Source organism: Microcaecilia unicolor, chromosome 4 (genome assembly GCF_901765095.1).
Source record: "Microcaecilia unicolor chromosome 4, aMicUni1.1, whole genome shotgun sequence".
NCBI lineage: Eukaryota > Metazoa > Chordata > Amphibia > Gymnophiona > Siphonopidae > Microcaecilia > Microcaecilia unicolor.
Window position 1 is genome coordinate 168,416,435 of NC_044034.1, and position 22,804 is coordinate 168,439,238.

The following is a 22,804-nucleotide window of genomic DNA, read 5'->3' on the forward strand; positions in this document are numbered from 1 at the left end:
CCCCGCAGGTCTGTGATACCATACTGGAAAGCTATCTTCTCATACTCTGAGGCAGGAGCTTTGCGAAGGATTTCCCAAACATCGATGTCAGGTGCTGTTTCAGTCTTCACCTCCCTGCATCCAAAATGAAGTAGTTGAGGATATTGAAGAAGAAAGGAAGGAAGTTCTGGATTCAAACTCCCTTAATGCAAGTGTGGAGAGATTTGGTTTGATTTAGCATAAGAAGACAGGATGGGATAGGATCTAGGATAAAACTAGAAATCTCTTTTATAAGGATAGGGTCCTGCATCCCAACATTGATCATTTAGAAGTGAGGCAATACTGTGAGGATGAATCTTGGAGGCTCCACTATATCTCCAGATGTATCTTCATATAGATGCTTCCCAGAATTCAAAGATAAACATGTAAAAGCCTAAGACATTTGATAGAAACAGAAAAGCGAAAAGCTACTTTTGACTCTATATTAGATGGGTACTACTAAGACTTCAGAAATGGTATGTTCTAGTTTAAAGGACTTCATGGATTCTCTAAGGGGTTTATAATTTTTGACTCTGCTTATCTATTTTCCCTTCTATGGCATTCTAGTTTCTGTGCTGAACCACACAACCATTGGTCTCCTAAATATAGTAATGATCACCACTGAAGATACTGGGAAAGACAGGGAGCTTTTAATTCTAGGGAGTTAAACATTTTTTAGGGAGATAAGGCTTGCAAGAATGGGACATACATATATTAGAGGTTGAATCTCATAGACATGTAAAGAAAAGGGGAGAGAGAAAGAGGGGAAGAAAAAGGGACTGGTATAAGCTTACCTATGTACACTACGCAGGAAACTGCTGGACTTGCAAATGCATCAAAGAGGCATTCAGAAAAACATGCAGCAGCAGCAGCAACAGTATAAGCAGGAAACACAGCACAGATTAATGCACTGAAATTGTCATCATTATCATTACCAAGGACAAGAAGTACAACACATGCGAATGCATTGCAAGAATCATCATGATTCATGAACATCCCCATTATTAGCAGCAAAGAGAAAAATAAACACTGCAAGGCAAGTTCCTGGAATGCAAAGATCACCATAATACACATCATCTACCATATCTTTGCCATCAGCATCATCTCATTACTGTGAGCAATGTATTACAATAGCAGCAGCAGCAGCAGCAGCAGCACAGGCAAGCAAGGGGCAAGATACATTATTCAATATAAGAGCCAGCATCATCAACAAAGGCAAAACAAAGAGCAAGCAAGATTATTGCAAGGTTATCACAATACAGGCAAGAGGTAGAGCAAGTCAAATTACTGAAATGCTATCATCCAGTTTATTACACCACAGGCAAAAGACACAGCAAATCAGATTACTGTAAGGTTATCACACCAGAAGCAAGAGACAGAGCAAGCCAGATTACTGTAACACTATCATCAAGGTTATCACACCACAGACAACAGGCAGAGCAAGCAAATTATTGCAAGGTTATCATACCACAGGCAAGAGGCCAGATTACTGCAAGGTTATCATCAAGATGATTATATCACAGACAAGAGCAGAAAACACCAGATTACTGCAACTCTGTCATCAAGGTTATCATATCACAGGCAAGAGTCAGAGCAAGTGAGATTCGTACACAGAAGGGTTTCCATTTCTATCACCATTACTTAAGGCATGAAACCCAGCAAGGCAGGATAATACAACAGAAATATCATCAGTATTATTATATTAATTGTCATGGAGTTAAAAGATTTATTTCATGTTGATCAGCCTGAATTTGGGCCTCAGGAGAAAAATTATTACTACAGTCATTAGTCATACTCTTCATTCTCTTTACTACTGGAGATGAGAAATACAAAAAAGGTTCTTGCTTTTCACTAGTATCATTTTTCAGAGGGCAACCATGTCATTTAATTGTCAATAGACCTTTTCTGAAACGCTGATTGATGTTTTCAACAGATGTGAGAGAACTAAAATTAGTCATTGCATCCTTTAAGATAAATGTCTCCTGAACTACCACTTCTGATTGTCTGTCAACTGTCCCCTCCTGTTCAGTGTCTTTTTCACCATGACACGGTCTAAGCTACCATCCCTCTTTCCTATTCATCTGCTGGGAGATACAGAAAAAATATTGCACAAATGATTCTAAACTCTTGAGAACTGTGACTTTCATTCCCACCCTCTACCCCTTTCAGTGTCTTGCTTTCCTATTTCATGCACAATACGCTGATAAGAGAAGACAGTCTTACTCTCTGCCCCAGGCATCATAATTGAAGTAAGCACCGGATTCATACAGTAGATGGATAAAAGAAACAGGTGAAAAAGTAAAAAGAAACATAGAAAGAGATAGAAAAGGAACAAGAAGGAAAGGAATATGTTCAAAAGAAAAAAAAATGAAAATGAAAAGGAAATAAAATAAAGAAGTGTCAGTATGTATGATTGTAGAAATACTGGACAAGAATGTTACAGTTCCTCAAATTTGTAGGGAATGATGAAGGAGTGCCGGCTAGGAGGAGAGCTGAATGTGAGGGGAGTTGCAGAAAAAGGTGAAGAAGTGCAAGCTCTGGAAAAGCAATAGGGAATGTTGGGGGAATGCTGGCTGCTGGGGGGAGCTGTAAGGAATAGTGGAGAAGTGCAGATTGTAGGGAGAACCGTCGGGAATGGTAGATGATCTTTGGCTATAGGGAGGAGCTGTAGGGAATGGTGGAGGAGTGCTGGCTGTTGAGGGAGCAATAGGGAATGGTTGAGGAGCACTGGTTGCAGAAAGGAACTGTAGGGCATAGTGGAGGAGGAACTCTAAGGAATAGTGCAGGAACGCTTTCTGTAGGGGGGAGCTGGAGGGAATGGTAAAGGAGTGCAGGCTGTAGGGGGGATCTGGAGGAGCACTAGCTGTGGGGGAGTTGTAGGGAATGGTGGAGGAGCACTGGCTGTGGAGAGGAGCTGTAGGGAATAGGGAAAGGTGAAGGAGCACAGGCTGTAGGGGAGAGCTGTGGGGAATGGTGGGTGATCTCTGGCTGTAGGAGGGTAGCTGTAGGGAATGGTAGAGATGTTCTGGCTATAGGGAATGATGGAGGAGTGCTGGATTATGGAGAGAAGTTGTAGGATGTGATGGAGGTGCACTAGCTGTAGGGAATGGGGAAGGAACACTGATTGTGGGGAAGCTGTAGGGAATGGTGGAAGTGCATTTACTTTGAAAGAAGCCATAGGAAGCAATGATGAAATGCTGATATGGGATACTGATAACCGAACACCACCACTCACCTTTTCTTCAATAAGGCACTAAAGTCTAGTTCCCCTGCCTCTTCATGAGCATCTCCACTGCAGACAGAAAGAGCACCAATTAGTTGGTAAGGTGGATATGATAGGATGATCAGCTTTCTAATGTTATTTTTTACAGCATTTGGAGACCAATGTTTCTACTAATCTGAGCAGGAGCTATTTGACTTCCTTGGAGCTGCTTCAGCTGTCTTACAGTTTGCACTGTGCAGAACCAGCAGGTCCCTCAAGACTATGGGGTTTAGTTCAAACTGCAAAGCAGCCAAAGTTCTTTTAGTGGTGTAGAAGGGAGTCATAGGTTTCCCAAGCTGGTTAACAGGAACATTGCTTGGGACATATAATAAATTCCTAGGGAAATCATTGGATTGGATATATTGTTTCAATAATTAAAACAATCCCAAAGGATCACTTTCCTTTCCTCACACAGGACAATTGGTTACCCTAAAATAAGAGTGTTCCCCCATTTATTTATTTATTAGGATTTATTTATCGCCTTTTTGAAGGAATTCACTCAAGGTGGTGTAGAGTAAGAGTAAATCAACATGAGCAATACACTACTACAGCAGTAAAAATATTCAAATAGCAATACAAGTATGGCATAATATACTACTTACAATGTCAACACAATACGTAATAGAACATTTTAATTGACAGTGCAGGGTTGCCAGCGAGTTGGCTCAGTAGAAATGTTCAGAGCCTGGGTTTGACTCCTGGTTCACCTTTGAGCTGGGAATATGCAGAAGTTGCATTTATGGCCCCTACTAGTGAAAAGAACAGTCTCAGCCATTTCATAACAGTGCCATCTACTGGTTGGCCTTAGGATGCATGCAGATTGACTCTAAAGGGAATGTGGTCTATGGTCTGTAGCCATCACTATAATGGTTAGGCTAATGGGATATTATAAAAATAAAAGAAACTCCCAGAATAAAGGTTCATGGTATCATAGTCCAGTAGGGGTTGGTTCTGATTGAATGGAATCTCGGGGAACCTGCAGAGACCAAAATACAACTGAATAAAGATTATTTATCTGCCAAAATCACTTAAACTTGCTATCTTTGTAGTCATGATATGAAACCACAGAGAAGGGAAATTTATCTGGACCACCGGAAGGTGGTGATTGTCCCCATGGAGTTGAGAGAGACAGTGACTGAGCCAAAAGTGGGAGGTAGTGGTAGAGGGATAGTGGAAAAATAGGATCCTGTTGTAGGTTTATAGGTATGCAGAAATGTTTGTGACATTCTTAGAAACTTCACAGACACATTTAGCAGGAACAGGCAGAATCCAGCATGGACTCTTATCATCACACTGAACAACAAAATTTAGAGGCATATTGCAAACCCAGAGTTCATCAAGCCCCATTATTTCCTGAACCAGAGCAGGGTTTAGGAGAACCATTTGGTGGGCATTTTGCTCTTTCAACAAAGTCAGAACTTTCAGAAAGTCCAGCAAGGTTGATAAAGTATCAGTTCAGGATTATAAATACATATGCTGGTCTTGTGTCTCCAACACAACAGGAAGATTCTAGGAATTCCTGATTAATTCAGGTTGTCATCGAGAACAGATCTATATTCCTTGCATGTAAAGCCCCAGAGATATGCATGAGAGAGCTCAATGCTTTGCATGCTGTGATGTGAGTCCTGTGATCTGGTGTGACTTCTCACACTCACTCATGCTGGAGAGAACGCCATGCATTATTGTGAACCTCACCTGTTATGTGTGTTACATATGATCAGGCTCTAAGCCCATGGTTGAGAAAAAGCAGTGCATTTTGGCAGTGATGTAGTGACGGGAGACAGACTCTTTATTTCCCCAGAATTCAGTTGTTATAAAAAGCTTGACAAAGTCAGTCAGAACTTTTATAAACAACCATTCTGGCAGATAGAGTAGAAGGGAGGTGGAGGGAAAGGATGGCATTAAACAGGTGCGTAAAGGTCTCTTAAATTCAAGACAATCTCTCTGTGCAAGTTCAGCGTACCCCAGGTACCAGGATCCCTTGCTTTGTGACTACAACATTAACATGGGCCTCTCTCCTACCAGCACTGAGAGCAGTGGCGTAGCCAAGGGTGGGCTTGGGGTGGGCCCAGGCCCACCCACTTTGTGCTCAGGCCCACCCAGTAGCAGCACACCTATGATGAGGCTGGCAGGGATTCCCAAGCCCCACCAGCTGAAAACTCCCAACAACTCTCTCTCCTGCATACCTTGTAAATAGCAGATCTTTGCCTGCAGCGAGCAGCAACTGATACATGCTGTGGGGCCAACATGAGTAGTGTGTATTAGTTGCCGCTCGCTGCTGGTGAAAATCTGCTATTTAAAAGGTATGCGGGGGTGGGGGAATGCTTGAGAGACCATATGGTATGCAGGTGAGAGAGGGAGAGACCAAATCACTTGTAGGACAAGGAGGAGTTTCTGCCCACCCATCTTGGGCCCAGGCCCACCCAAAATTGGGTGTCTGACTACGCCCCTGACTGAGAGATTACTTGAAGACTTGGGAGAAATGCTTTGACAAACCCCCAACTACCTGAAGCAGAAAGAGGTCTTCCGTTTAAATCCTCCCATCAGACTCCTAAGTAGCATATACAAACAAACAGTTTTATCAGCACACTGTGGTTCTTTTCCTCCTCCCTAGGCGTACAATCAACTCTGCCCTTGACAGACATGTACAACTGTACCTCCTTCCCTGGATATACACAATATTCTGGTCCCCCAGATATAACACAGCACGCTGTCCTTCATCCAGCTATCCATAGCTCTTCCTCTTGCTCTCATCCCTAAGATGTACCCAGCTATTTTTCCTCTCCCAGATATTTGCTGTTCTCCCCTTCTCTCTTATCCTTCAGACATTCACAGCTGTTCTTCCCCTCCCCAAATACTGGCATATCTCTTTCCCTTTTGGCTCCCAGATTTCACCAGCTTTCCTCCTCCCTCAGATATAAACAGCCCTCCATAGTCCTACTGGCACCTTCTGTGTCTTTTCCCCCAGATATAAACTGGTCTGCCTCCTCTCTGAAGTATGCAAATTCATTTTTCAGATGTGCACAGCCTTCCCTCCTCCTTCAAATATGCTTGGGCATTCCCCTCTCCAGAAAGCATCATCCCTATCTGTTTCTGACAGAGGCAGAGGAATCTTGGATTTTAGTCCCATTCTGAACTCCATTTTATGACATATGGTACTCACGTGCGTCGGAAAGTAGAGAGAATATCACATCTCAGTTCCTACAGACTCTGTCACAGGAAGGAGGCAACACAGGGAAAGAGAGAAGGATAAAGAGGAGAAAAAAGAGAACAAGGAAGGATACAGACAGAGAGTGAGGAGAGAAGAGAAGGATAAGAAAAGAAAGAGAAAAGGAGATACAGTGAAATGTGAGAAAGAGGGAAAAGATACAGAAAACGGGAGTGTGAGTGCAAAAAGGGGAGGTCAAGCAAAGAAAATGGGAATTAGGAGATGTGGGAAAAGAAGATATAGTAAAAGAAGGGAGAGATACAGTGAGGCACAGAAAAAAAGAGAGAAACATAAGAAAGAAGAGAGAGACAGAGAGAAGAATATGAAATTATAGATAGTGTGGATTCAACTCTGTAAATGGCACCAAAAATAAAATGCATGCTAAGCGCTATTCTATAAACGGTGCTTAGCGCCGGGATCCATGCCCAACTGAACGCTAATGTAAATCCCCACACCCAAATTAGGTGCAGATCCCCGAATTCTATAACATTGTGTGCAAATCCTAAAAATGCTTTTGATGCATCCATGCCCTTCCCATGGCCATGCCCCCTTTTTAGATCTGCATGGAAAAATGTATGGACACATCTTTATAGAATAGCGACTATAAAGATGTGCAAGTAAATTCTAATGATTACCGATTAACGCCGATAATGGGCTCGTTAAGCAATTAAATTGCATGCACAATTTGGGCAATTTTGAGCGTTATATATAAGGGGATGTATGTGGAGAGGAAGAGAGGATGATGGGTATTAAAAGACATCCCTCATTTTATCATTTCACAAGCCTGCTTGTGCTTGTAGTTAGTTTTAAAATAAACACTGCTAAGCCAATAGTCCGCTGACACCGTCTCTATGTTCGATTCAGCATCAGCACTTGCTATCTGTATAGTGACACTGAATATATGTGTAGTGGTGACTGAGCAGGTGCTTATTTGTTTAATTTAGTCCAGGTCCTCAGGAAGCCAGAGTTAAATGTCTAACTTATCTATTTACCCCCTAATTCTATAATCTAGTATGCCCGTTCTTGCGCTTAGTGCACAAAATTGCACGTGCTAGTTACAGAGTAGTGCAAGTTATGTGCACAACTTAATTGTTAACTTAGGCTCTAACAATCAATAATTGGCTATAATTGGACTTACAGTAATTGGCACTAATTTTCAGATACATGCACAAATGCACTTAGTCGGTATTCTATTCTTTGGCACATAATTCCTTCAGCGCTCAGTTGGTAGATGGTGTGCTTTCGGGAGGGGCACGGGGCGGATCAGGGGTGTGTCCAGCCATTACGTGTGCAGGTTATGGAATATTATCAGATACATGCCTAACTGTCAGCAATTAGGTGCAGGCATTTACACCAGCCACTGAGCTAGCGCTAAGTACTCACGCCTAAATTTAGGTGTATAACTGCAGACTTTGACAACTATTCTATAACAGAAATTATACACGCAATAGCTGATATAGAATTCACTATCCCAACAGGGCCGGCTCAGTCTGTGGACCAGGTGAGGCACTGGCCTAGGGCACCAGTGATAAAGGGCCCCAAAATCCCACCCTGGTCTACCTTCAAATTTCCAGAGGGATAGGTACTGGACTGGGATTTTGGTACGGGTTATCATCAGTGCCCTGAGCCAGTTCCTTATCTGGTTCAGTGGGAGGGGGAGACTTGAGAGAGAGGAGGAGATACTGGATCACAGAGGGAGGGGAGAAGGAGAGAGATATGAGATTGTGGGGGAGGAGGTGCCAAAGCAAAGTTGGCTCAGGGCGCCACAGTCCTTGAGCCGGCCCTGCATCCCAGCACCTAATTTCAGGTGACATTTTGAGTATTACCCCCTTGGTGGCTGAATATCGTTATCAGGATAAATGGCCAACCAGGGCCTATCTGAAAAATTTCATTTCAGAGTGCCCCAGCTGTATCCAGATATTTCATGGGTGGAACGTGGACATCTGCCTCATTGTACAAATAAAGGATGATATTCAGCCACTATCCTTCTAGCGATTTGGATAGAATTCGAAGATAGCTATCCGGATGTCACTGCTATCCACATAGATAATGCAGATCACCACTGAATACTCCTATTCAGCGATGCAGCTTTCCTCATATAGAGGCACTGAATTCACATGGACAACTTAAATACCACAGCCAGTGTTTAAAACAAATGCTGACTGAGGCATGTGAATATTGACCCATCAGTTTTTAGGGCTACCTCCACGCAACCCCCCAACCTGGCCCATAATTATTCAGATAATGTCAGACCATTTAGCAATTAAAGCAGCCCAATACTATCCATGTCATTTAAAAAATAAATATGCAGATAGGAGAGTTATGCATTGGCCACCCACCAGCCAATGCATAACTCTCCTTGAATACTGGGCCCTATAATATTATTTACAGGAATACTGGCAAATTTATCTCATCAAAAATAAATACTAAATAAAAAGAATAAGAAACTTCTCTTTGTAATGGTGTTGCTAGTAGCTGTTTGTGTCACAGTGGGAAGTTTGGTCTCCTTCCCCCATAAAACCCTGGCACTAATTTGGAATTTCTCTGCTATGGTGTGATGGCCCAGGCAGCTCACGCCCTCATTAGAAAGGAGATCCTATACTAGCTCTGATTAGGACTGTGTACTCAGGCCGGTACAGCTGCTGTGGTATTTGCCTCTAGAGAAAAGGAGGGATTTACTGTACCCTGTTCAACCACCAGGGACTTTCCAACTCCCATTAACCCTTTGGCACCTGATAGTACATTTATCTGTCTCTGATTTAAAGAAAGTTCTGATATAAAGGGTTATGAGGAATAAGACCGTACACTAGTGACTATTATTAAGTAAGCAGAATTTTAAGTTTGAACCTCAGAAATCCTATTGGTTGGAAAATGGAATTGACTTGGCAGAATGTTTAATTCTTTTATTCTTAGTCTCAAAGTATCAAAAAATGTGTAAAGAAATTAGTTCCCTTATAAAATGAGAATAAAAGTTAGAACTATTGATTAAAAATGCTGGAATAAGTAATTCTGATATCAAAATGTCCCTGGAAATGCCTTCCTCTAATCCAGCTAAAAGTGGGCATGCTATGGACCTTTCTGCATTCTTTTTGTTCAATTGAATTATGCAATTTTTGGTCATTTTTCCAGATTAAATCTCTATTTACCTGCATAGTTAGTTTTGAAAATTGTTCTCTTTGTGGCATTTAATAGTGTGACATATCAACCAGAGCTTTCAAGAGGCTATGCATTCAGGTTTAGAGAGGATATGGCAGCAAAGACTGGAGCTCTATGATGTGGGTGGGTCAAAATTCAACACCACCTACATACAGGTGATTCAAATAACTAATTAAGGAACTATACAAGCAGTTCAAACCAAAGCAAGAATGGTCAGGGAGGAGGAAAGCTGCCATTAAGCACAAGGAATCCTAATAAGGTCTTCTGAGAGGGTTAAACAGCTTGAATTATTACACACAGCATGCAAGCTGCTGCTCAGAATCACAGTTACAAATGAATTTTGCTCATTTCTTTCATTCACTTGAATAAGTGAGTCCTGTAAAGGGACTGACTGGTTCCATGTACACACAAAAGAGACTTGTAGCTAACATTACATAGAAGGAGTGCATGTCTTATTGATTGTCCCAGGAAAGTGCTAGCATCCTATTAGGTGCCTGGTATCCGCAGATGCTACAATCTAGATACAGAAATCAGCCACAGTTGGGACATTGGTTATATTAATGTACTTGTATATAATATGTAAGCCGCATTGAGCCTGCCATGAGTGGGAAAGCGTGGGGTACAAATGTAACAAAAATAAAAAAATAAAATTATTCAACATCTTCTAGAAGTGAAAGGGCTTTCTACCTAGGACTGATCCTTTTCAATATTCAGCTAGTATCAGTAATACCAGAGGCAGCTGCAGATCTCTATTTACATACCATGGACATTGAGGTTGAAGTTGCAGCTGTCAAAACTGTCTTTGGTGCTCACTTCACACCTGTAGCCACCAGCATAAGTCATTTTTGCCTTAATGATCTGGATCTCAAAGGTGTAAACCTGAGAGAGAGAGAGAGAGAGAGAGAGAGGAGAGAGACAGAGAGAGAGAGAAACATACATATAGATTAATAATTAATAATCATTTAGGAGGGAATTCTATCAATAGCGCTCAAAGTTAGACACCAGGATGATCTATGCTAAACTCTGCATGAAGTGTCCTTCTTAGAATACTAGATTAGCGCGGATCTCATGTCTACCTTTGTGTGCCACCCTTATGCCTGCTGAAACCTGGTGTAAATTCTGGTGCGCAACTAACGGCAGTTGGGTATGTAAGTGACCCTGTTTAATAACATTGTTCCTGATTTCTGGAAACACCCCTGACCCTCCCATGCCCCTCCTAGGGCCACACCCCCTTTTAAGTTCTGCACTATAAAATTTAAGCACACATTTTATAGAATAGGGCCCAGGGCAGATCTGCGCATAAACCAAATTAGTGCCAATTAACTCCAATTATTGATTGTTAATAGCTGATTAACTAATTAGTTTGCGCACAAATCTGGGATCTGTGCCCGAATTTGGGTGCCCACATTTTGGCAACCTGTATCAAGTCTGGGGGGTTTTGACTTATAAACTGAGACTGAAAGAGGAGCTGGCCTGGTGGCTCTAGCAACAAGCTCAAGTCATTGCCATGTGGAAGGTCCTAATCCATGAGTCAGTTCTTCAGCACCCCCGGTGGACTGGTGCTGGGGATGCTATGGAGGCATCATTCACAGTTCTCAAGGGGATGGAGTCATGGCCCTGTGATTGCAGTGTTCCAGAAAGAACCCTGGTGCTTTGACCATGACTAAGAACCATCACTGCAATGACGAGACTAGCCCAGATGGGAGTAAAAAATGTGGGAAAAATCCAGAGTTACTGAGAATGAAGAGTCAGATCCCAGCCTTGGTTCTGCATGAGCTGGAAGTACAAAGGTCAAAAATAATCCAGAACCAGAAAGGGAGGCAGAGGCAAAGAAAGGGAAACCAAGTAGGAGAGGGGAGAGTTATAGTGAAAGAGACAGAAGGCAAAATTGATGACAGCTAACAAGAGAGAGAGAGAGAGAGAGAGAGAGAGAGAGAGAGAGAGAGAGTAGGACAAAAATAAGAAAGTAAGAAAGAAAAAAAAGAGGTAAGGCAAGAAGAGGAAGGAATGAAACAGATAATAGAAGATGGTGTCGGAGGGGGGGGGGGGGGGAGGGGGTGTTGGAGGATTGGTTGGGACTGTTCTCTGGTCCTTGCTTTTTAGTACCTTGGTGTTGCGATCAAAGGACTCCTGTAACTGGAGGTGTTTCCCCACTTTAGTGGAAAGATCCATCCATTTTCCCTTGAACCATTTTACTGTTGGCTTCTTTAGTAAGTTTGTACCCACTACTTTGGCTGTGAATGTGATGTTTTCACCTGGAAATTGGGGAAAAGAATGTGCAAGATATGGGCACAGATTGTATAGTGCTGTAGCATTTCGCTGAACAGTATAATTACACAGAAGTACATCAACACATGGCCAGGCAAAAAAACACATTTAAATATATACTAGCTTACCTCAGTGTCAAATTCCTGAGTGGGTAAACTAACCTAGAACCCAACAGTTACCACCCAGGAAAAATGGTGACACTGTTTGTTATCTTCTGCTACTGTTGTTCAGTACCTTTATAGTGAAAAGGAAGGATAAGACTAAAGTCTTCCCCTCTGATGATTTTTGGTGCTGGGCTTATGGATATGTTTCAACTGTGGAAAAGGAATGTTCTTGACATTGAACTGAGTGTGGCTACGGTCCTGCCACCATCACCAGTGCATGTATTTAGCCTAGATCAGATATTCTCAACTGTCCTTGAGACACATGAACTTGGCAAGTTTTCAGGATACCTGCAATGAATATGCATGAGATAGATTTGTATAGAATGCAGGTCGTACATCTAAATTTATCTCATGCATATTCTGAAAACCTTACTGGCCAGATGTGTCCAGAGGACTGGGTCAAGAATGATTGGCCTAGATGTTCTTCTGCCACATAGGACCTTTTGGCTGATAAAAATGCTCTGTCAAGAGCTCATGGATTGAGTTGGGTGTTGCTCATGAATTGAATTGGGGACACTCTGTCATGTGCTCATGGATTGTTGGTGTTGTTGAGCATTCTTTGGGCTAGCAGCAGTCAAGGGAGTTGTCATTGGCAGGAGCAGTTTTGACTGCAGAACTGTCTGCTTCAAAGGTATCTGAAAATTCTGGATATTTGTTTGAGGTCCAAAAGGTAGCTGGTGAATCAACTGTCAACTTAGACCATGAGTCCACTAAGGGCAAAGTACCAGTATATATGTAAACTGATTTGATTATACCACTGAAAGGCAACACATCAAATACATGACCCATACCCAATTTAACATGGAAAACTGGTTTAGGGAAGGGATTTTGGATTTAGCTAACACCTTTTTCAGGAGTAGCTCAAGGCAAGTTAATTTTAGGTATTTTTGTTACTGCAGGGCTAACCTTTGGGATCCTTTTACAAAGGCGTGCTGAAAAATGGCTTGCAGTAGTGTAGGTGCGGGTTTTGGGAACATGCTGATCCATTTTTTAGCGCGCCTGTAAAAAATGCCTGGGTTTTTTTTGCCGAAAATGGACGTGTGGCAAAATCAAAACTGCACTCTGTCCATTTTGGGTCTGAGACCTTAGTGCCAGCCATTGACCTAGCGGTAAAGAATCTGGGTGGTAATGACCTACATGCATGAAATGCCACTTGGCACACGCCCGTTATGTATGCCAGAAAATAAAAAAATATTTTTCAGACACGCGTAGCGGACGCGCTCTAAAATTGAAATTACCACAAGGGCCATGCGGTAACCGGGCGGTGACTCCAATTTGGCTCGCATTAGGCGCATGTAGGCACCTACGCAGCTTAGTAAAAGGACCTCTAAGTTTGCACCTGAGGCAATGGATGATTAAATGAGTTGCCTAAGATCTCAAAGTACCATAGTGGGATTTCAACTTGGCGTCCCTGGTTTGCACTCTACTGCTCTAACCATTAGGCTCCTCCAACAAACACTGGTTCCTAAAGATAGTACTTTGGATAAATCTTCAGTTGATCTGAATGTTCAGAGGCAAACACAGAGGAACTCAAAGGGGGAGGGGGGAGTGCAGAGCTTGGTAGTTTGTATTTGGTGTGGATGAACAGACTAGAAAGACTGTATGGAGAGTCTGCTAAAGAGACAAATTCAATTTTGGTTCAAGATAATAGGGCCTCTTTTACAAAACCGTGTTAGTGATTCCTGCATGGCAAATGAGAGGAAGCCCATAGGAATTGAATTGGCTTTCTCTTATTTACCATGCAGGAATCGCTAGTGTGGCTTTGTAAAAGAAACCCCTAGTAACAAGAAAATATGGAAACTTCCTTGATATATAGGAATAGAGGAGCCATAAATTTCCCTATGGTTAAGAATCACCTCTTGAGATTTTAAAAATGTCTATGCATTTAAAAAAAACTGAGCGGGAGTTGGGGTTAGCATGGCTGCAGTGGCCATCAGTGGAGGACCTCTTCTGCTGGTGGAGATCTCTGCCAGCCATAATAAGAGATGGTGCCACAAGTTTAAGCCTAGCTGAATACAAAGTGGTGGACCAAGGCCCTCCAGGACCCCCTTGGCTATGCCACTGGTTTCAGGGTCCCACAATAAGTGAGGGGTGACTGGCAGGCAAGAGAAGAGGGTTTATGGTCTGTCTCTTGTAGCAAACTCCAGGCATCAGAATGGTGCAGTTTATAGGGGCTCAAAGCATGCTCACTTTTGCCAGTACCGATGGCCCCTACCACTCTTTATTTACATACTTCCTGTTTTAAAGGGCTAGCACAGAGATAGAAAGGAGAGGGAATGGTGGGAGCAGCAGTACTGCACATGGTTTATGCCATATAGTCTATTGCATTACATTACATTATATAGCTAGACTGCCTGACCCATAAGATCTAGGCGGTTTACAACAAGATAAAAACTAAAAACCAGACAAACCTCGGGAATTACAATTATACCATCTAATAAATAAAAAAGAAAATTAACTGACAAATCTTCTAAAAAGAATAGAGACTTCAGAAAACTATCACAACTATTCCAATCATCTAATTTTAAAGCCAACGAATTTCACATCTTAGGAGCCTGAAATATCATCAATTGTTTAAATAGGCCAAATCTTTTTATTCCCTTGGGAGAGGGAACTGCAAAAGGGGAGGAATAATATGATCTTCTGTTTCTTCTAAAATCTTTAAACTCTACTTGTGCTATTAAATAACTTGGACAGTCTTCAGTTAAAATTGTAAACAAAATACATGTGAATTTTAATAAAACCCTAGCCTCTGTCAGCAACTAATGCAATTGTAAGTAAAATTGAGTAATATGTCATGTTTACACAAAGAAAAAATTAATCTCACAGCTGTATTTTGTTAGATTGCAATCTATGTGGGAAGAAGGTTGGAAAGTGCTGTAAATATGAATGGGGGTAGAGGGGAAGAAAGAGATGTGAGGGAGAGTGGAAAGGAGATCTGAGGTAGGGAAAAGAGAGAATTGACAGGGTAGAATGTGAGAAGGAAGAAGAGATGGACACTGGAGGAGAAAGATGAGAGATGGGATAGAGGGAGGGAGAAAGAAAAAGAGATGACAAGAAGGTGAAAGGTGAGAAGGGTGTGTGGAGAAAGAGAAGAAATGCAATCAGAGACCAAGAAAATGTGGCAGAAAAATATAGCAATTGTCTTAATTGCCCATTAAACTTTGTTTAATACAAAATATGGATCAGTTTAAAAAAACTCTAAAATCTCATTTATTTCTTCAGGCTTTTGGTTCCTTTGATGTATGATATTATTTTAATACCATGTAAATTTAGGGGTATGTATACTAAGGCGCATTAGCGTTTTTAATGCGCCTTTAAAGCTAAGGCGCTTAAATGCTAACATGCCAATACATTCCTATAGGCGTGTTAGTGTTTGATGTGTGTTAGCATTTAATGCGCATTAAAAATGCTAATATGCCTTTGTAGACACAGGTGTTAATTTGCTGTATGTTTTTTTAAAATAGTAATATAGTAATATTTGTATAGTTTGCTGAGCAAATTAAATAATTTTTATTGTTATGTCCTATTATATTTTGTATATGGCTTGTTCCCTGCTTAGACTTCTAAAGATGTGGTGGGTTATAAATAAAGTTTTATTATTATTATTATTGATATTATTATTATTATTATTAATTGTATTGGATGCCAGTGGCTCAATTAAAAAGAATTTTCAAGTGCTCAGTAATATGCTGTCTGTAGATATTACACTTTATGAACTTCAGAGGGAGGCTCTCTTTTCCACACTCCACAGTATATGTGCTGAGATGAACAATACGGTACATTTGAGAGACTGAGATAATTTCCAACATGCCCTGGCAGTGAGGTTCATTTTTGGAGATGTTAACCTCTAGGATGCTAAACTGATCACCGGAGTTTGGACTTACCCACAGTGACCTCTCCATCCTGAGGCCGGAGAACAAAGAGCCCAATACTGTCCTGAGGTTTACTTGTGTCTGGTACAACTGAACAAAGAAGAAGATTTAGTATCTACATCATTAGAATCTTCCCGACCCTTTTCCCAACTCCTTTTTCTCACCTCTGTCTCCTCTTAAATTACTGCACTGTTCCTCTCCTGCTTAGCTCTGTCTCACTTGATTCATTTATATCCCTCTCTCAGTGACCTCACTGCTGTACACACTACCTGCACCCCTTTAACACATCTCTGCCAACCACTGACTCCCCAGATCAACCTTACACTGACATCTATTGCTTATGTTTGACTTATTCTTGCTGTACAATGCGTTGAGTGAATTCCTTCAAAAAGGCGGTCAATAATTCCTAATAAATAAATAAAATGCAATCCATGATTGAGGCCACTATTCTTCAAACAATACCCTGATCCCAAACTTCATCCTTACATTGACTCAAATGCTCTGTTGCCTTCTGTTCTTTATTATTTCTTCCGGCTCCACCCCCATCGTTTCACTTTCTTAGCATTGATTTTACTTTCCACTTTTGCCACCCTGTAGCTCAGTAAATCCTTTAAGGTTGCCAACAAGTCAGATTTTCAAGCTATCCCCAATGAATATGTATGAGAGAGATTTGCATGCATACTACTTCCATCTATGAGGATATCCTGAATACCTGACCTGTTGGTGAATCTCAAGGACTGGGAACGAAGACCATTGCCCTTGCCCCTTCTAGCTTAATGATCTGATCTTACTCTACCTTCTGTCTTCTTGACTTCCTCTTGAGGGAGGGCTGCTGGAACATCTGAAGGAGCTGTGGCAGAAGGAGTATCAAGAGACTGAACAGCCTCTGCCTTTTCTGGAAATGCAAATGAAGTTATAAAGCAGATTTTACTAGCTATGGTATTATGATAAATACCAGTATAGAAGAATGATGTCCCTCGAAATGTGTGTGCACATGTAAGAAAAAGGGAGAAACAAAAACAGGTGTCTACTGAAATTAATGGACAACACATGAGTAGTAGAGCAGAGGACTCATCATTATAATGCTGAAAAGGACACTGACCTGCCTCTTTAACTTTAAGTTCAAATTTGACTTTGGAGCTGCCCGCAATGACTGCATAAACCACATCATCCTCTTTAAGCACATTGTTGATAGTCAGGGAATGCTTGGTGCCTTCAGATGTGATAATGTACTTTTCACTAGAAGAAATGTCTGCACCATCTCTCTGCCATTTCACCTTCACAGCATCTTTGTCAGTTTCAGCCTCAAACACAGCAGTATCTCCTGCTGTCACCTCCACCGATTTTGGTTTCTTGCTGAAAGCTGAAACTAAAATACAAGAGATCCTGTAGCCATATGCAGTAACAGTTCTATCTACATATAAATCAAAATCATGTGTGGTGATATTAACTACATTTGGATGTAATCTAATAACAGTATAATGTGTCAGTGCTTCTCAGCTCTCTACTGGAGGCATGGACCTAGGCAGTTGAGTTTTCAAGATTACAGATTTGCATACAAGCGGCCTACATTATATTCCATTTTTTTTCTCATGCATACTCATTGTGGATATCCTGTAGGTGTGCCTCCAGGGGAGAACTAAGAAGCACTGTCATACACAAAATAATACTCAAATATCTCTACATTTGCTCCCTAACATTAGTACCCCACACTGTGGTCTTTACCACAATTGCCTATATACAAAGCTAAAACCAAACTGAGATGTATTAAAAGGTACATCTTATGGGGTCAGTTTGATGACCTGGTGGCAGTACCGTGGACTGACATGCAGAAGACCTAGGCTCAAGTCCCAAACCTGGCCTTTACCTCTCACTCCAATCGAGGCTGGGAATGCAAGTATGGCAATGTTCACCCCCTCCCCTTCCATCAGGAAAGAATTTCAGTTATACAACACTGTTACTCAGCAAGCATACACAGGATATATGAGCACTGGGCTCCAGATGGAGCAATAGTCATGACCCCTGAACTGGATAAAAGAAGCAGGCCAGCCTGCCTGACCTTTAGGAAGTCATCTTGAGGGGCAACTGCAGCCATTAAGAAACAATTATTGATGTTAATTGGCACTAATTTGGATTTGCGCACCATGCCCATATTCTCTTGCATGTAACCCAAAAGGGGGCATGGCCATGGGAGGTGCATGAGTGAGTCAGGGCTTTCAAAAGAAGTACACACAAGTGTTATAGAAATTTAGGGGATACAAATGCTACAAATAAATAAATAAATAAAATTTACACCAGGTTTCAGCTGGCGTAAGTCCTCGTGCCTAAAGGTGGGTGCAGGAATCCCTGCTAGGCACTAGTCTAAAAATGGTGTTCATCCCCGAATGCACTTTATAGAATAGCACTGAAGGCTGATTTTTCCCAGTGCCTATTTTTCAGTGCCATTCACTGAATCTGGCCCTTAGTGACTTCTCCAGTGAAATACCAACTCATTCATTTACTCACTCACTATTTATTAACTCAGGGGGTCTTTCACAAAGGCACGGTAGCGTTTTTAGCACAAGCTATGCTAGAGATGCCCATAAGAATATATGGGCTTCTCTAGCCTTTAGAGCATGTTTAAACTTCTCGTATTGACCTTTAACTGCATCCACTCTGCAGCCCCCCATTACCTCTCCACTCTCACCTCTCCCTACATTCCTCCCCGTGAACTCCGCCCACTGGACAAATCTCTCTTGTCATCCCCCTTCTCCTCCACTGCTAACTCCAGGCTTTGCTCCTTTTCTCTCATGGCACCTTATGCCTGGAATAGACTTCCTGGACCTATACGTCTAGCTCCATCTCTACCTGTTTTCAAATCTATGCTGAAAACCCACCTTTTCACTGCTGCTTTTTAGCTCCCATTACTTCCCTCACCCGTAACTGTCTTGTCTGTCTGTATTATTTAGATTGTAAGCTCTTTTGAGCAGGGACTGTCTCTTTATATCAGGTGTTCAGCGCTGCATGCGTCTGGTAGCGCTATACAAATGCTAATAATAATAATAATAATTTTTAGTGTGCACCAAAAATGCTACCATGCCTTTGTAAAAGGCCCACTCACTGATTTATTAATTCACTCACTCAGATACTCACTGCTCTGTTATGAACTCACAGATGTAACCATTTGCTTACACATTCGAGTTATGCACCTGCCCCTCATTCCCTCACTCACTCTTTATTCACATACTTATGTTTCTTCATATATTATTTTAGAAGAGAAGTTTCAAAATGATTTACGTGGATATGTAGCATCTTATCCATGTAATAATATATGCACTTCTAGCCATATTTACCGTAGGAGAAACATTGCTGGGGACTTGTTTTGGACTGAATCAGATAATGTCTATGAAAATAAAGCAGGTAGACATGAAAGTACAATCTGCATAGACATTACATGCACAAAAAGCATATGGAAAAGACCACAAGTACTTTGTACTCTGGCAAGCCTCAAAAGGAAGGTACACATGTGCTCTCTCTTTCAAACTCCAGGCAGGGTCTGCAGGTAAAAAGTACAGGTGGACTTCTCTTAACACAGGCAGTCTGAAATTTGTTCTCTTAAAGGACATGAAAAAAATAGTGTAGAGTTTTTTTTTTAAACTTTATTTTTATAAGGCAAATTCAACAATACAATATAAAAGAGAAAAGAATATGGAAGAAAATTATACAATCAGAATAACATGTCAAAGAGAGGTTCTGCTCAGAGCTACACCTTGTTAATATAAATCAATCAGAGACATGGAACGCCTTATTAACCCATCCTCCAATCAGTCAAAAGCAAAGAAAAAACCCACCACAATAACATAATTAGATGAACTTATCTGACAAAATGGCCTCTACTGGACAGGATCAAAATAAACATAATTCTAGCCTTGAAAAGAAATCAAACATTTACAAGGATAACAAAGAGAGAAAAAAAAAAGCACCAAGAACTAATACATGAAGTTTAAGTTGAAGAAGTAAATGTCTATGCAGTTGTGTCATCTGGAAAACTGATACCACATGTCTACAGAACAAAATATCCTTTTATTTAGGGGGGGGGGGGGGGGGGGGGGGGGGGGGAATTTGCTTTAAGTATCTTAATTTTCTTAACCTGAGTTTCAAAGGACACCAGCAGAGTCACTCTGGTGGAGACAGTATTCTTATTTAGCTGTTATGAAAGCTACAATGTTGATATGATAAATGGTTAACTTTCACATACGTTTGCTCATCAGATATTATTATTATTATTTAGAACTGTGCACTAGTACAGGAAAAGAGCACATCACAGAGTAGTTCAGGAATCAATCAGGGAGGGGCATGTAAAAGGCAATTCTATAACTAAGCACCAGCGGTTATTGCCCCTTGCATGCTTAAAAGTAGAGGAAATGAACACTTACATGTGCGAGTGTCCTAAGCTATATTCTATAAGGGCATGCATAGGTGCTATGTGGGTAATTCTCTATAGATGACCTAGACTTAGGTACAAGATGATGTGCTCTAAGCACATATGCTAATTTGGCAACTGCACATGCGATTGCCATTATAGAATTAGTAGCATAGAGGCCCACAGTTAGGTCTTACTTCAGGCATGAGCATTTACATTAGCTTAATGGCTGGTATAATTGTTCGCACCTAAATGTAGGCAGCTATGCACATAACTACATGTATTCTATAACCTGTCCATGTAAGTGCTAGGCACACCCCCAACCTGTCCAGGTCACTTGCAGATCCACACCCACCTTGCAGTTGCATGTTATGGATTGCATGTGTGCACTTTTTGTAGAATATCAACTAGAAACCTAGAAACATGACGGCAGATAAAGGCCATATGACCCATCCAGTCGGCCCATCCTCTGTAACCAGGGCTGTGCCAAGGGTCTGTGGCGCCCCCCTGCAGAAGGTCAGTTGGCGCCCTCCCCCGCAGACAAACAGTTGGCGCGTGTGCGCGCCCCCTCCCCCCTGTGAAAATGATCGCTGCCCTCCCATCCATGCTCCTCTCTCCCCTGCCCTCCCGCTTCCATGTCCCAACTGCCCGCCCTCTTCTTCCCCCCCAAGATCCCTTTTAAATTTACCTCGGTCCGGCAGCGAAGGCGCAGCGTCAGTGAAGGAGGCGGGCAGGCGGCGCTCCCGACGTCTCTACTAGTCTTCCCTTCGCTCAATGTCCCGCCTTCTTCTGACATCATTTCCTTGACGTCAGAAGAAGGCGGAACACTGAACGAAGGGAAGACTAGTAGAGACGTCGGGAGTGCCGCCTCCTTCACTGACGCTGCGCCTTCGCTGCCGGACAGAGGTAAATTTAAAAGGGATCTTGTTGGGGGGGAGGAGAGGGCGGGCAGTTGGGACATGGGAGCTGGAGGGCGAGGTAAGCATGGTGTGGTGGGGCGCCCCCCAGAGGACGGCGCCCTCCTGCCATGCTTACCTCGCTTACCGTGTTGGCATGGCCCTGTCTGTAACCCCTAGGCAGTTATGGGCATAATTGCTAATTAGTGCCAATAAATAGCACTTACATCTAATTATTGCTTGTTAACATCAATTAACAGTTCATTATTACATTATGCCTGTAACTGACACTATTCTGTAACTTGTGCACCAGTGTGCTTGCTAAGCATAAAAAAGGGGCATGCAAGTTATAAAATTAGGGTGATATTGTGTAACTTGGGGTCATACACATGAGGCCCCCCTCCTTCACCCTGAGAGCATGCTCGATTTTCACACATGGGCAAAACAGGGGCATAGCCAGACTTTGTGGGAGGGGGGTCCAGAGCCCGAGGTGAAGGGGGACTTTTTAGCCCTCTCCCCCCCCCCGGCGCCGCCGACCCCCCCGCCCGCCACTGCCAACTTTCACCGCCCCCCTGCCACCGCCGCAACCCTCTCGACCCCCCTTCCCACCGTCAACCCTCTCCCGCCATGTACCTTTGCTGGCGGGGGACCCCAACCCCCGCCAGCCAAGGTCCTCTTCTCGGCTGCGTGGTATTGCTGACCCCCCACCACCGTCGCAACCCTCTTGACCCCCCTTCCTGCCGCCAACCCTTTCCCGCTGCGTACCTTTGCTGGCGGGGGACCCCATCCCCCACCAGCTGAAGTCCTCTTCTCGGCCGTGCGGCGTTGCTGAATGATCTGATCAAGTTTGAATCTGTTTCTGTGCATGCATCTGATGTCCTGCACTTACAACGTGCAGGACGTCAGACGCAAGCACAGAAACTTGATCAGATCATTCAGCAAGCAACGCTACGCTGCCGAGGAGAGAACTTCGGCTGGCGGGGGTTGGGGTCCCCGCCAGCAAAGGTACGTGACGGCGGCGGGGGAGGTTGGCGGCGGGAAGGGGGGGTCAAGAGGGTCACGGCAGGGGGGTCCAGGGCCAAATCTACAGGGACCCAGGCCCCCGTGGCCCCATGGTAGCTATGCCCCTGAGGCAAAAGCTGAGTGTGTTCAGGAGGGGAGATGACAGCTTGGTGGCAATGGGTGGAAAGTGTTGGCAGCTGTAGCAAGTAAGGAAGTCACTTGTTCTGGCCACTGGAGGACATCTTCAGATAGTGGGGCTTGGGGATCCATGCCAGCTCAGGTATTTATTTTATTCTTTGGAATCACTGCAGGAGCACAAAGTATGTGTATGTGTGTGTGTGGGGGGGGGGGGGGGGGCTGAATTGTGTGCCCACCCAGTTTGGGCGCAGGCTCACCCAAAATACTATGTCTGGCTTTGCCACTGCTGCCATAGTACCTCTAGATAAAAAGTGATCCAAACCAAGCAACTAACGTCAATTCCAGGGCCAGAACTGGAAGCCATCATAAAGGAAGGGATGGAGCAGAGGGGATTAATTAATTTGAATGGGCAAAG

At 42.8% G+C, this 22,804-nt stretch overlaps 1 protein-coding gene across 1 annotated transcript in view; it reads right to left on the reverse strand.

The window, feature by feature from the left end:
- MYBPC3 (myosin binding protein C, cardiac) overlaps window positions 1–22,804 on the reverse strand; it is a 98,617-nt gene that overhangs the window by 71,513 nt on the left and 4,300 nt on the right. The window contains exons 2-6 of the mRNA XM_030202438.1: window positions 17,054–17,320; window positions 16,748–16,846; window positions 15,964–16,041; window positions 11,751–11,899; window positions 10,406–10,523 (exon numbers count right to left, since the gene is read on the reverse strand). Coding sequence (XP_030058298.1) covers window positions 10,406–10,523; window positions 11,751–11,899; window positions 15,964–16,041; window positions 16,748–16,846; window positions 17,054–17,320 — 711 coding nt within the window. The remainder of the gene's footprint in view (window positions 1–10,405; window positions 10,524–11,750; window positions 11,900–15,963; window positions 16,042–16,747; window positions 16,847–17,053; window positions 17,321–22,804) is intronic.